Raw genomic sequence first — 14278 nt, forward strand, 5'->3', positions numbered from 1 at the left:
TTACCCTGCTGAACTACACACAATTTCCCACTTTTGAACTTCTTAGATCCAAAATTCAGCAATGTTTTCGAATGAATCGTCGCGCACTTTGCCCCCACAGCCGCCGAAATGTCCGTGCCACCTGCCAGATCGGCAGGACTGCGGTGAGCAGAACAAAGAAATGCACTTGAAGTACCGCCAACTGGACATCGAAGACGTTACCGATAGCGTGATGAAGGTCATGAGGATCTGTGGTCTCCGGCCTTGGGAGGTCAAGCGCAGTGCGGGGGTCATCAAGCGATCCCTCCAACACTACGAAGAGGTCGTCCAAAGGATCGACCGTATCCCTCGAAAGCGATTCGCCAAGGAGAGCTTTCTGCACGGAATGGCCTACGAGGCACAGATTTCCCGCATGGATGCCCAGATGGCCTACGCCATTGTGAAGCGGGCCTTTAAGGTAGGTCTTAAAATAAAATCCTTTGGTTTCTATCCGATTTTTAATTTTAAATTAAGAAATATATTGGTCTTCAAAGTAGGTCATTAAACAAAAGTAGGGTTTCTATAAAATCTTTCATTTTCACAGAAAAAAAACGATAAGATATGATTATCCTTTTGATGAAATTTATTATGAACTATCTAGAAACGGGGCGTGTTACATGATATGATCGCTATTTTATAAGTTTAAAAACCCCTTTTTTAATTGACACAAAATCCCTCAAAAAATTAAAAAAAAATTCTTATTCATATACTTTAATTCTTGTACCTTTCCAAGGCCTTCTACCATGGCACGGGTATGGGGGGTCGTCGCTACTTCTGCCTGCAGGACAAGGTGACCCACGTGTCGGAGTGCCTTTGGTTGCATGCCGCTCGACGCACGGCCCAGATCCATGCCGCCCTGGCCGGACTCATGCACTCCGAGGAGCTGCTGTTCGAGGAGCGGATCGAGTGCGTCTATAAGAACCTATACGACGTCCTGCAGACGCGAGTTCTGTGGGCGGACAACGTAACCTGCATCTGTGGTCAGGGTACGGCCCCTCAGTCGCATGTGGTCTCCAACACGGGCTCCTCGCAAACGACCCAGATGGAGGTGCTCTACGCCAGGCACAAGATGGGCGCCAGCAGTGCCCCCTCGAAGACCTCCACTCGGGCAGGGACCCAAAAGCCATCGGCGGCTGTCAGCGCCGCCTCCTCGCGGCACAATCACATCCTGAGGAGGGGCGACCAGACCATGTCCAATAAGCGGACTCCGGTAAGCGGCAGCAGCACCACCTCGGCCAGCCAGCCCAAGTGCAACTGCCCGCATCTGCGATGTTGCCGGGAATACGGAGAGGCCCGGGAATCGCCGGAGATCACGGCGGAATGCAGCCAGGGACCGTACATCTGCCGATGGCTGCCCTTCACCGAGGAGGACGAGGAGTTCCCCGAGCACCGAGTGCCATTCCCGCCCCTGGAGGTGGTGTGTCCACCTTGTCCCAAGGAGGATCTGTCCTGCGACTCTGAATGCACCTGTACCTGCCAGGTGTGCACCTGTCGGCCGGCCTTCGATGATGGGGCCGGTGAGCAGGAGGAGCAAATGGGCGAGAAGTTATCCAAGACGGGGCTGGAGGATCAGGACACGGACTTCTGCTATGTAGGTCCCTTCCGGGGGAGCAGTGTCGAAAGGATGGCCAGGCTAAAGGAGAGGGAGAAGCTACTTGAGGTGGAGGAGGAGCTCGAGGAGGTCGAGGAGGAGCAGGATATCCAGTGCGGCTGCACCTGCGAGTACAAGCAGCATGCCTATCCACACCTTTTCACCTATCTGACGCCCTTCAAGATCAAGAAGGAGGCGGAGGAGGAGCCCCAGCCAAAGGTGGAGAAGGTGAATCTGGTGGAGGAGAGTGAAAGTGAGGATCTGCTGTCGAAGCCACCACCATGTGGCGTATCCCTGGACACCTATCGCTGCTGGGTGAAGCCCACCTCCAGCAGCCACTCAAGTCAGCAGACGAAGCCACCACTCGTTGTGGTTCTGGGCGAAAAGGCAAAGCCTAAGTTTCAAATCACGATCAAGGAGCAGCATCATTCCAATCAGAAGGCCTCTGCTCCGCCAGCACCTCCTCTTCCCAAGGCCCCTGTGCTGCCCAACAAGCCAGCTCCTACTCCCGCACCCGCAAAGCCTCCGGTAGCCCCCCAAAAGGCTGAGGAAAAGGATGAAAAGCTCACCAAGGAGGACATCCTAGACATCATTGGCTTGCGGTTTAGATAGACGAAAATGTCTGAAATGATTATCCCACTGCTTTCTCAAACTGTCCTCTCAAGCTGAATATGCTTTGGTTAATGTGTGTAAAATTCCTTATTAAAGTATTGGAAAATTGTATATATGCTTGATAAGTAGGCAGGTTCATAAGAATATTATTGCTCTCAAAGAAATTAGAAATTGCTCCTTTTGTATATAAGAATTTAGATAAAATTTATTTAGATATTTACAAAATAGTTAATGGCCCGGGCTTCTTTGTTTGTTTAAGTTTTGGAAAAATCTCTAACATCATTAAAATATAAATATACAGAAGTATAGCCCCTCACATAATTAAGTACTAACAACTTATTTAAATTTGCCCTTGATCTTTTATAGTATGGTTGGCTTACTATTCAACATAACAAAACTTCCCCCATAACTAAATAGGAACATCGTTTTATTTTAAGCTTGATTGAAAATTATCGAATTTCATATAAAAGACCTCTTAAAAGCACAAATGCATACTAGATTCATATTTAATTTGATCGGTTGAATCCACAGTCCCCACATTGAGTGACAGTTCAAAGGTTGTGCTGTGGGCAAGCCCAGCTGCGCACACAAGCACTCAGTTTCCGGCACTCAACTAATGTCATGGGGAAATCGAAGTTGGCCAACGCAATTTGCTCTCGAATAGTTTTTGCCAAGTTATTTGATATTTTATTCTATATTTTATTGTCGAGGGCTTTGTTGCATATTTCTGCGTTTGGCGAGTGCGTGTTTGCGTTTGTGTTTTTGCTGTTTTCCCAACGAACTGTCAATTGATTGTCAAATTATAAAGCGAAAACGGTCAGTTGGAAAAGCGAGCAGAAGAGGGTCCCTTGAAAATGTAAACTGTTTGCTTTGTCGCCACTTTGCAACAGTATGCTGACAGGATCTGGGGGCGGGGCTGGGTTCGAATCGAACCACTTCAGCTGCGAAACTATGCGAAACATTATACAACACGCATCGCTGACAAAACGTTTTCGAAGAACCCACAATAGAAACCAGGGACTGAATCAATTCCTGATTTCTGACACACGATATTTCGCATTGTGTGTGGTAAATAATAAGGGCGGGGCCACGCCCCCTCCAATGGACAGCATTTAACATGGCAGTAATTTAGAGAACACGATACATTCGGTGGTATTTGCATTGTCGATAGTTGCTGCCGGGTACAAATCTCGTTAAAACCAAATCACGTAGGAATTTCATTTTTGAAGTCAGAGCCAAGCGAGAGCTACCGGAACTTTTCCGGCTGTCGTAATTGCAGACAAATTGTGAAAAGTATTGCCTGACATGGGCGGCACAATACGGGATTTGTTTGGCTTGACAAGGGGCGCTCGAAAGTTTTGTGACAGACGCTTTTAAGCAGAAAATTGTTTGCTCATAACTTTTGACATTGCTTCGGGGACGGTGTGGTGGCATTTTGAAGCCCATCAAGGAACAACAATAAAAGGGTAAACGCCGACGTAGGCCTCAAAAATTGTATTTTATTCGAAGCAATATATGTTTGATGGCACCAGCCACAAAGATAAAATAAAAGGTCGGCCTCTAATGACTTGGAAACGTGAATCCATATAAGTCAGGCCCGCAATGGTGGAGTTGTACACTGGGGAAAATAGGTAAGTCAATTATGGTATAAGAAAGTAATCTATTGGGAATTGATTTCAAAATTTTAAAATATAAATTTGTAGTGCCTAAAACCTCTAACAAAAAATATTTACAATATTCTAAAGTTATATAACAGTAATAGTACCTTGTTGAAAGTCCCTTGTTATAGACTTTATTTATAACTTGCAACAGAAGCTATAACTTTTCTGTAGTCTCCTCACACTTTTCTGTTTCACCACAATTCGCTGACTTTGAGTGGAGGATCCCTTTGGCTTTCATAAACTTTAAGTGAGTCTTCATTGCACAGCCCGTCCAATGGCCATAAATTTCTAGTTTACTTTGCGCCCGGTCGCAGAAGGCCATTAAAAAATTCCTGGTCGCATCGAGTGCGCCGCACTGGAGTGTCTGGAGCGCTTGTTATGACCACGGGATGATGCGCATTGCTCATTAACACGAAACTAATTAATTGCGCCATTCAGCTAAACTATCGTGTTGCGATGGGGTAGACATTACCCCGGCTCTTGATTGATCGCCCGACGTCGCCTGCATGATCTTGAAGGGCTAACGAGCCGGACCTCAAGACCCCAGTGCCCAAGAGCCGGGGAATCGGAGGAGGAGGTCTCCGCCATTGCATTTTAAACGCTAATTTATTGTTAACTGCACCATGTTGCCGGTATGCAAAAATGTTCCCCAGCATATGCAATTAATTGTAACAAGGCCCGCTAGTCATTCGGCCAAGCGAGAAGCCTTTAACGAGGCTGAGACAGGGGTACATTTAGAGAAAAGGGTGTGAAAAGAGGGTCTATTTGGCGTGTTTGGTAAGAAAATATATGCGATACTTTTACGTGCTAAACTTATAGTTCTGAAAAAATATACCTATCACTTAGCCCTGACCCGAAATTCTTATAACTACTTTAAGAGACACAACAATGGGGCATTCCCTTGACTAATCGAGACTCGAGAATTTTTAGAAAACTTCCTAAATAGTTTAGAGCAATAAATAATAGAGCATTTTTAATGGGGATAATTAAAATAAAATATAGAAAATAGTATCTCCAAACTTTTGGAGACACAGGTTATTGAAAAATACGTTAAGTTATGTCATATTTTAAATTAATATTTTTGTAAACAAATTGTGGCAACCTGCTTGTTTTGACTTTTAATCTTGTTTTTCTATCTGCAGGTACAGCAACTTAAACTAAATCTGAAACGGAGACAGGGCATTTGGATTGGCAACACTTTCCAACTGCACTCGAACGCGTGTTAACCCGCTGCAATTTACGTGTTAATTTGGAGTCGTGTCTCGGCAAATGTTTGGCTGCTGCCCCCGAAAGACTTCTGGCCAGTGCCGGCAGCCTCACTTTTACCCGAGCAAATTTCGGCGAAAGTTTTGGCCAAGTTAAGTACCTGGCCAGTATGCGAAGGTGGGAGCGTAATGCATGTGTTGCCGGTAATTGCCGGTGGCCAAATGCAGCAGCTACAGCTGGCACAATGGCATTAGGCTGGGCCAATTCCGGGGAAAGCCGCCACTTACACACACACGAGATTGATATACAAATCGAATCGGGGCCCCTTAAAGCCGCCATTAGCGGGGGTAAACAATTCGAATTGGCCTGACTACTAAATTTGCCACAAAACTTCAACTATTCGCTGGCGAACAAAGTTGAAACAAAACAACACTTTGATCGCTTCGCATTTCATAAAGCTCGGCGAAATCTCACGAATCCACTCGCCAAAATCCAGAGGCAATAAGTTCTATGGCAACTATGCAACCATCAATCAGACCAACTCGCTCGCAACTATTTTTAAAATCAATAAATACCCATAAAGTTGTTGGCGAAACTTTGGCTTCAGCAATTCTATATAAGTACTAGCATTTATCCATCCAGCAGATGAATGCGGACAGGCCAACTAGTTTTTGAATACGAAAATGCTTACCATAGTTCGGCGAATGTTTCGAAAACTTTTACGCAAAATCCGTGCCCGAAAATGGTAGCCAGAAAACCGAGACCCCAAAACCGCAAAACGCACAATGCCACGCCCCCAGCTCCAGCAACGGCCCCCTAGTTATCCATAACATCTGGCTCAGCGAAACTGCAGCTTGTTTGCGGTTTCAAGTATCTATCGGATGCAGTTGCGAGTGCGATGCCAAGATACTGTGAGCATTACTTGCAGTTCGCTGGGCTTTTTTTTTCCTTTGGCGGTAAATAGTTGAGAGTCGGGAGTTGAGAGTTGAGCATGTTGCAAAGCCTGTCGCTGCGGCCTGGCTAACACACACACCGACGACAAATCATTGGGCTTTATGACACTGGCAACATGTGTTGCCGCTCAAAATATTTAACCGCAGCAAAGCTCTTCGAAAATCAGCAGCTACATTTTGATTAATGGCAGCATTCAGCGACGTACAACTGCATGAGCGTTTTCAACTGCATGTATCCATCAGATACGTAGTTTGTCAACGACGCTTTCCACCGACATAATCATCAATTAATGCGCTATTAATAGAGGCTTTTCCCCCATTTTCAAATAGGGGATGGGGGCTCAACACTTAGGACCCGACATGTGTTAGTGTCAACTTGATTGAGCTGGGACCCCAAAAAAACTTAACAAAGAAATGTCGTAGAGAAATGGGCAAGTTGAGGCAGAAATACCCTCTATATATCAGTATAAACCATCCAAAAACTCTTTGGCTTACTAACCCTTTTAACTCAAACGTCAAACCTCATACCCGTACCTACACTTAATTGCTGCCAAATTAGGGTGCCATTAAAAATTCAATTCATAGCCCAGTTCGATTTGAATTAATCAATCAAAACCGACATACTCTGACTTATAATCGGAAAAAATTCGAAGGTCGCGCCAGCTAATTTACTGGCCATAATTAGCATGGGCCAACGAAATGGTTGGGAACATTTTACAGTATTTCAAGCTGCTGCATTTGGTAATGCGATGGGATGGGCCGTAGATAGATAATTTTCCATGGCATTGCCGGAGTGAGTGTGTGGCATATGCATTAACCCCTTGATTTCGGGCTCTTAGCTGGCACGCAACGGCCTTGTTTCGATGGCCAGAAAATTCATGGCGGGGCTTGGCTCACTGGAAAAAACATTTCCGGAAAATATAGAAAATGAGCGAGATATTTTCGGATTATGCTTTGTGATGCACATTGCTCTACCGAAAAGTAGTATTATCAATAAGTCAAGAAACATTAAATGTTAATAGAAAAATCCTATACCATGTTGGTAAATCTTTAGAAACTATATTAATTCGCAAAGTTTCGTCATTTTAATATTAAAGAAAGGTGAATTTTTATTTAAATATATATATATATTTTTTTTTTTTTTTTGGGACGTATTGAGTCCACATTCTTAAGATACAAAAAGAATAACTAAGAAATCAGTATTTAAGATCTTTAAGTCGTTCAGGGTAGAATAATATATCATTTGCATTTCCTTATCGTGGGTTATTTAAAGAAGTATTTTTCACAGTGTTTTCCGTGCGATTACAGTTGCAGTTGCTCTTAAGTGCGGTTCTGACCCGAAGTCTTCGAAAAGAATTCTTCATAATTAACCGGGAAGGGGCTTATAAACTGGATGCTGAATACTTTGTAGCATTTGCGGGGTGATCAGTGGATGCCATCATCATCGACCTTCCCCTGATTCTGTATGCAGCCCAGCCAGCTGGGATGCCATGAACTTTGTACAAACACCGCACGCTCATCCTAAAGATGCAAAAACTTTTACATTTAACCGCATTTATGAGGCCGCTGCCAGCTGCTGCTTCTCGGGTTTGGGTTTGGGCTTGGGTTTTGGGTTTGGGGGGCAAAAACCTTTGGAAGCTTTCGAAAAGATTTTCACCTTTTATATTAGATGCCGGGCGAAAGTTTATTGTTTTCCTCAAGTTCGCGCTAGGCAGGCGGCACTCCATTTCCAATACCGCTCGCTTTTCCATTTCCATGCGAAAGGATAAGCCAGGACCTCGGGCCAAAGGATGTGTGGGTGTGCGATATGTAAAATTGATTTGCCAGCACACCCAGTGAGTTGCCGCCGTTTGTTTGCTTTGTTTAGGGATAATCCCATACATTAGACCTGTGTAAGGGGCTTGTGTGTTTTTTCTTGTGCTCCTATTTTATTCGCCCTGTGTGTTTTTTGGCTAAAAACTGATTCTCAAGGTATTTGTGCATTCCCAGAAAATTTTATAGCCATAAATGCGCCAGATTTGCGTTTACTCGTGAGGATTACGTCCCCATTCCCCCGAACGGGGAGCGAAACTTTCCGAATTCACATAAAATTAGCAAATATTACATTTGCGCCCGGGAAGAGCTCCCAAAAGGTTGAACATCCTTCTCGGCTCTCAGCGCTAGGCACTCAGCTTCTGTCTCCCGCAGCCGGACTCGAGTTTATTTTGTATATTTTAAGAAAACTTTTTTATTGCCGTAAACAAAGTTTGCCACGCAACGGGGAGTTATTTAACGGATATAACTAAAAAAAAAAAGAAGAAAGAGAAAGAAATCCTAGCCAGCGAAAAGAACGTCTGAGGAATAAGTCAGCCAAGTGGAAAGGCTCCTTCCCTCCCGAAACCTCCACGATCCCTACTTTTGGCCCGGCTCACATGCTCGATGGCGCTGATTGACTTGCTTTTTGGGGGCAGGAGGTGGGCGTGGCCTGCATAAATGGGTCCCAGACAATGCCGCCGATACGCACGCAGATAGGTTAATGTTAATGTGTGCGGCAGAAAGTTTCCAGTTTGGCTGTTGGCAATTTACAGTTTATCGGTTATGTCATCTAAATGGGCGCCATGCGATTTGCTTCCCATTATCATTTACCGCAGATGATAGCGGATCGTGGAGGTCGGAAAAGTTGATATAACGACCTTATCAACTTGTGGGACAGAGTGGATAGAGTCCATTATCCGATGTTGGTCAAATAGAGTTGGGTAATGTTAAACTTTTGGCTCGAGACGTTTTTAAATTTCCGTTTCCGCTTTTTTTTAAGTTTTTTGGGCATATATTTTTGTATAGCACAAGTGGATCGAAATTTTATGAAAATAAATTGCAGTAACATCTGAAGGGTCCAATTTATAAATTTAACACTTTTCAAAGGAACCCTTGCATCTTGAATAGTAATCTTGTAATAGTAATACACTTATTAAAAGATAAAAAAGGTAAAGATAAATTAAAATAATTTTTCGGAGTATTTCTAAAGCATGCCTTAAATAACATATTACAAAAAATGTAAGGGTCTAAACACTTTGATAAATTAGGGATTTCTATTTTCTGATTTACACGCTTTTAAGACCTCCACAAAATACTTAGTTTTATTTTGTTAATGCATACTAAGAAATCTTAGACGCATAATTTTTTCCGTATCAAAACAAATGGAGTAATTTAAGGAACCATTTTCTTCATTAAGTGTTTGATACGCACATAGACGGGACGCACATAATCACTCATGTGTCCACAGATCGCATCTCTGATTTATAACGACTTTAAGCAGAACATAATGCACTCAGACTTGGCATTATCTCGACTGCATTTGATGCAACTCCGCGAGAAGAAACCAAATTAATTACAACAGTTTGTAAGACACACGCACAACAAGCTGGCACCGTCCCCTGGAAAATCCTCACTCCCCAAAAGTCCGCGCTTATCTGACGGTTTGTTTCCTCTGTTGGCCCTTGTGGGGTTTTGTTGGTGGCAGCAGTTGCAGTTGCAGTTGCAGTCGCTTATGCAGCTGGATCTATAGGGTCTGGATGTTAAGGTCTGGGCCTTTGTCTTGCACTTGCCATGCATCCGTCAACACAAAGTTGTTGTTTTCCGCCAGCTCACGACTCCAGCGGACACAAAGTCCTTGACTTGCATTTTTGATAAACAACGTGTCAACTTTGTCGACATAAACCATAATCTTCAGTGTCAGTTTGACTTACAACTCGTGTACTTTTCACTACTCCAGCGACTGGTAATCACGTCTGGGTCGGGACTCAGACACTGGGACTTTGGATCCGCATCCGTGGGTGGAGGTATATGGAGGCAACCTGAAAGTGAAGTAAATTCTTCTTAGTCTGGCAGCTGCGGGTGGAGCATTAGTATTCGGTAGTAGTTTGTTTTTCGGGGACGCGGGCACTCTGCCCTTCGATTAATAAGTGGCAACTGGCAACTGGCAAACTGCTCCTGGAGTGGAACCTACTCCCAGATCATTAGCGTAATTAAATGTGAATGAAAAATTTCACTTAATTTAGCGTGCGTCTCTGGCCTTGCTCATAACTCGAAAAACCGAAATACAATTAATCAGACGGAGGAGGCATGTGGCCAGAGAAGTCTGTGGCATGTTTCCCCTCCCTCGACGGCACCTAGGAATTAAAGTAAGTGTCGGGCGGTCCGACCGAGAGACCCTGCCACATGACGCACGCACTTCTGGGACCCCCGACCCCCGGCTCTGCCATTTTCCTGAAAGATACCCCCAATTCGATAGTCTGCCACTGGCGGCTCCTGTTTCTGCCTCGGCCTCGGGATGACAACAGAATGTTGTCAGCTTAATTTTTTAATAACGCTAAATTTAGCCAACAGAGGGAGCAATGGAGCAACCGGGGGCAATCAACAAGTCCTGGCAGCCATGTAATTTCACTAAGTGCAAGAAGCCAGCGATGCGAGGCGTCTCCCTCCCGTATCCCCTCCAGAATCTGGCCCTTTTCAGGTCCCATATTTTCCGCGAGTAGTGCGAATTTATCGTCACTTGCTCGAAGCGTGACATTGAAATTGTAAATTAGCTGGGCATCGGGCGGAGATGTTCTTGGGATGAGATTGCAGGGCATTTTGGCGCCAGGGAGACGGAAAATTATGGATGGAAATGCTTACCGGCAGCTGTAGATTGTAGTGGTATCATCATTTTGACAACGGATTTTTCTGATGTTAATTTAATACAGTAATTCACTATAGAAATGTTTGTAAAATTGTAAGTACTCATGAAAAATATGGAAGGGAAATAATTGCATTATTAAATTTGAAAATGTTGTAGATCTTTAAAATAAGGAATTTCATAATAAAATTGAATGTACCATTAATTGCTAAATTTAATATTTTTACCCTTTAAATTAATAAGACCCGAAAAAATAAAAACTAATCAACAAATATATAAATGAAATATAAAATCTTTGGAATGACCTTGTCTTCTTATGTGTTATAATAAAATGCATAAAATTTATTGAAGATAAATCTAATTGTCATCGGTTGCGGTATTCTGTTAAACTATATTACACAGGCCAAATATTTCATTTTGTAATTTTCTGGTTTTTCATATATTATAGGAAAAACAACCAAGGATTTCCAATTTATTTACTTTATCTATTGCGCTACTTACAGTTGCAGGCGATTAAAGGTCGAATGGGACAGCAGCTGGGGGCCAAGGATTTAAATAGAGCTAATCTAGGGTCTTGCGATACGAATCGGCCCGTGTAATCCCAGCTGATGACTGATGAGATGAGATGCGATGCGATGACGAGGCGTGCCGGGCTCAATGGATGGCTGAAGGAAGGGTCGCCGAGCGGAACCTACTGCAGACGGGACACTCGGCCGTCGGAGGCGAGTGCATTGTGCTCTGGAGTGCACTTAAAGGATTTTTTACGAGGCAGCGCGACGAAGGAGCTGAAACGAGCCAAGGCGGAATGAAAATCAACAAATGATGACAACTACCCGTCCGCAGGACCACCGGCTACAGCTACCCCCGATGATTTGGTTTTGGTCCTTCGACGGGCTGCTCGCGTTTCGAGTGTGTTTGTCCTTTCAAAATGTTTTTCTTTTCTAGCGACTTGAGTGCTTGGCGTTCTCTACTAATTTTATTTCTCTACGCCCCTTGGTATCCCGATTCCTGTTGACAAAAATCTCAAATGTGTGCTCGACCGTGCGCCGTCTGTCTGCCATAATAACCATCCGACAATCCATCCATCCATCCGTCCATTTATCCAGGTCCCTGCAGCGATCCCGAATGAGCAGGTAGTCCGTCATTGATTCCTATTCGCGCGTGTTTAATTCCCAAATCAGCGCTTCCAGATCTTGAGATCCTCGTCCTCGAAGCGTTGTCATCCGTTTGTTTGTTTTGTGTGTTTTTTTTATTTTTTTATTATATCCAGGGTTTGCGATTCGCAGCGCTTTGTTCGGGTTTTTTTTCGCTTTGTCTTGTTTTTGTGCGGCAGCCGCTGATCTTATCAACGTTTTGTTTCGTGAGGCATTAAAAATTTGTCATTTGTTCCCCATTGAGTCCGGGTTTTGTGTAAGCTCGATTGTCGCCCGACTTGTCATCGCATCTCCTCCATTGAGTCGGGCCAACTGTTTTTATTTTCCGCGGCGAGGGGCGGGGAAAAGGAAGCAGCTGGTGGACCTGGTCCGCTTGGCAATCGGATCGCCACTCATTGGATCTCTTGCCTTTGAGCTGCGGCTGTCCGAAGCAATTTGGTAATTGCTACCACGAGGCGAGCGTTGAATTTGAAACCGAAGTATCTAAACTGCTGAGCACAATCCAATTTTGAATTTCCAGCATGATTTCATATGATTTTAAACCTCGAATTCATGCTGAGTACTGTGTATTTCGGTTAGATTAGATTGATTGCAATCAAACATTACCGACACCTTATTGGGCGGCATCCAACGCAATTGTAATCGGACTATAATCCCATAACCCACACACCTCATGGTCGTTCAATTCGATTCTGCTGCACTGGCATTTATTGTCGGTAGTTTACCTCGCATCTGAACCATCCAAGCCATCCCATGCCGATGCACTTCTGTATTTGCAAATACTGATTATGTTTACATGCATACATCCAATGCCCAGTGTCCAAACAATGCTGCCAACTCAATTGTCCGGCCGGCACAATGGGTCGTATGCGTAATGCCATATGAGCAATGCTCCAGATGCGTAATGAAAATTGGCGCCGTCTGCGTTCTGTTGAGTTGAGTTGAGTTCAGTTGAGTCCAGTTGAGCTGCCAGGACAGAGGACTCATGTCCTGGCTTGAGTAGACAAAATCAATTTGGTTTTGCGGTTTTCGGGCTGGGCATATGGAGGCCCAAAGGGCGCAATTGTCTGCCGGGCAGGAGCAATTTGCATTCCAGGACATGCAGGTCGCAAATGAAACCGATTCGGCGAACTTAACTGCATGGACCGGTGTGACCCAGCTGCATTTTAGTATAAATGCATCAAAGTCAAAGCAAATTAGGGGTAGATACACCCTCTATATGGCCCCCAATTTCCAGAGGAGGAGGCCTTCGAGGGGCTCATCGAAAGTTGTCAGCGTCAGCAAACAGACGTCTAAATAAAACTTATGAAACTTGGAAAACAAGACGAACTTGGAATACTTTTTTAGTTATGATCCAATGACACTGTTTGCATCAATTTATTTATCTTTATTTAAATGCCTTACCTAGAAATATTTTTTATTTAAGAATGTTTTACTTGTAAACTATAATATGAGTTAGAAATCCATTATATCTTTTCTTAAGATTTCTGATTTTTTTTAATTTTGTCCCGTGTATAATCCAGAATTTTCGTGAGTATTTCCAGAACATCATCAGGATATTTCGACTCGGATTTCAGAGCTTAAGTCCTCAATCTGTGAGGGCATCTCGAAAGAAATGTTCCAAGGCCTTCGGAGGGCCAAACTATTATTTGCAGTTGTCAGCCAGCCACCTCCTCGACGAAATTTCTTGTGTTATTGAAAAACTTTTAGCAGCAGGCATGGTCCTGGGATGTCCGCAGAGGTCTCTCCATAGCCATGCTTCAGATTTAAATGAAGTGAAGTGAATTTAATGGTCAGCAGACATTTGTGCCTGGCCAACCAACTGTTTGCCCCGCTGGAGGGTCTGGATTTCGCCCACATCCCTCCTCATGGATTTCCTCCTTCAGTCGAGTGGAGTTTTCCGTATCTGTGCTATATTTGCATAGTATATGTTTCAAGGGCCTGTCTGTCTGCGTGGCGCACATGGTAGTTGGTTTGGTGTAACTATCAGCGCAAATGTACTTGAAAATTGTAATGAGCTCTAAGCTCGAGCGTCAACAACAAACAGTTTCAGTTTCGACCCGTTCCGCAGGCATCCATATGCCCGGATTATAGTGCCCAGAAATGCATGGGAGTTGGTTGGAGGGCTAACAGTTTGCAGTTACATTTTACAGTATTACATGCAAGTACTTTGGTTCGATTAAAGAGCGCTCGGAAGCTGTTCCGAAAGTGAAGAGAGTTGGAAATTTTTCGATTTCACTAAATGATGAAAGCACTTTTGCCTATTTCTCTTGTTATCGCATTATATTACACCCGGAGAAAAAGTTATACTTTAAATTAACAAAGTTTTAAAAAATTACATGCAGGGGAAAGATGGTAGCGTGTGAGGGACACTAAATATTCCGCCATTTTCTTTTAAGAAACTTAATTGAAGCAGTAAGTTATTTCCA

General features: G+C 43.9%; 1 protein-coding gene across 1 annotated transcript; it reads left to right on the top strand.

Annotated features, from left to right (window-relative positions):
* On the top strand, positions 1-2318 carry LOC119550540. The gene is made up of 2 exons (XM_037859262.1): positions 1-436; positions 752-2318. Exons 1-2 carry the CDS (start codon positions 62-64, stop codon positions 2219-2221), a joined length of 1845 nt encoding a protein of 614 aa, XP_037715190.1. The 5' UTR covers positions 1-61; the 3' UTR covers positions 2222-2318.
* Positions 2319-14278: the final 11960 nt, after the last annotated feature.

The sequence above is a fragment of the Drosophila subpulchrella genome, chromosome 2R (genome assembly GCF_014743375.2).
Source record: "Drosophila subpulchrella strain 33 F10 #4 breed RU33 chromosome 2R, RU_Dsub_v1.1 Primary Assembly, whole genome shotgun sequence".
Lineage (NCBI taxonomy): Eukaryota > Metazoa > Arthropoda > Insecta > Diptera > Drosophilidae > Drosophila > Drosophila subpulchrella.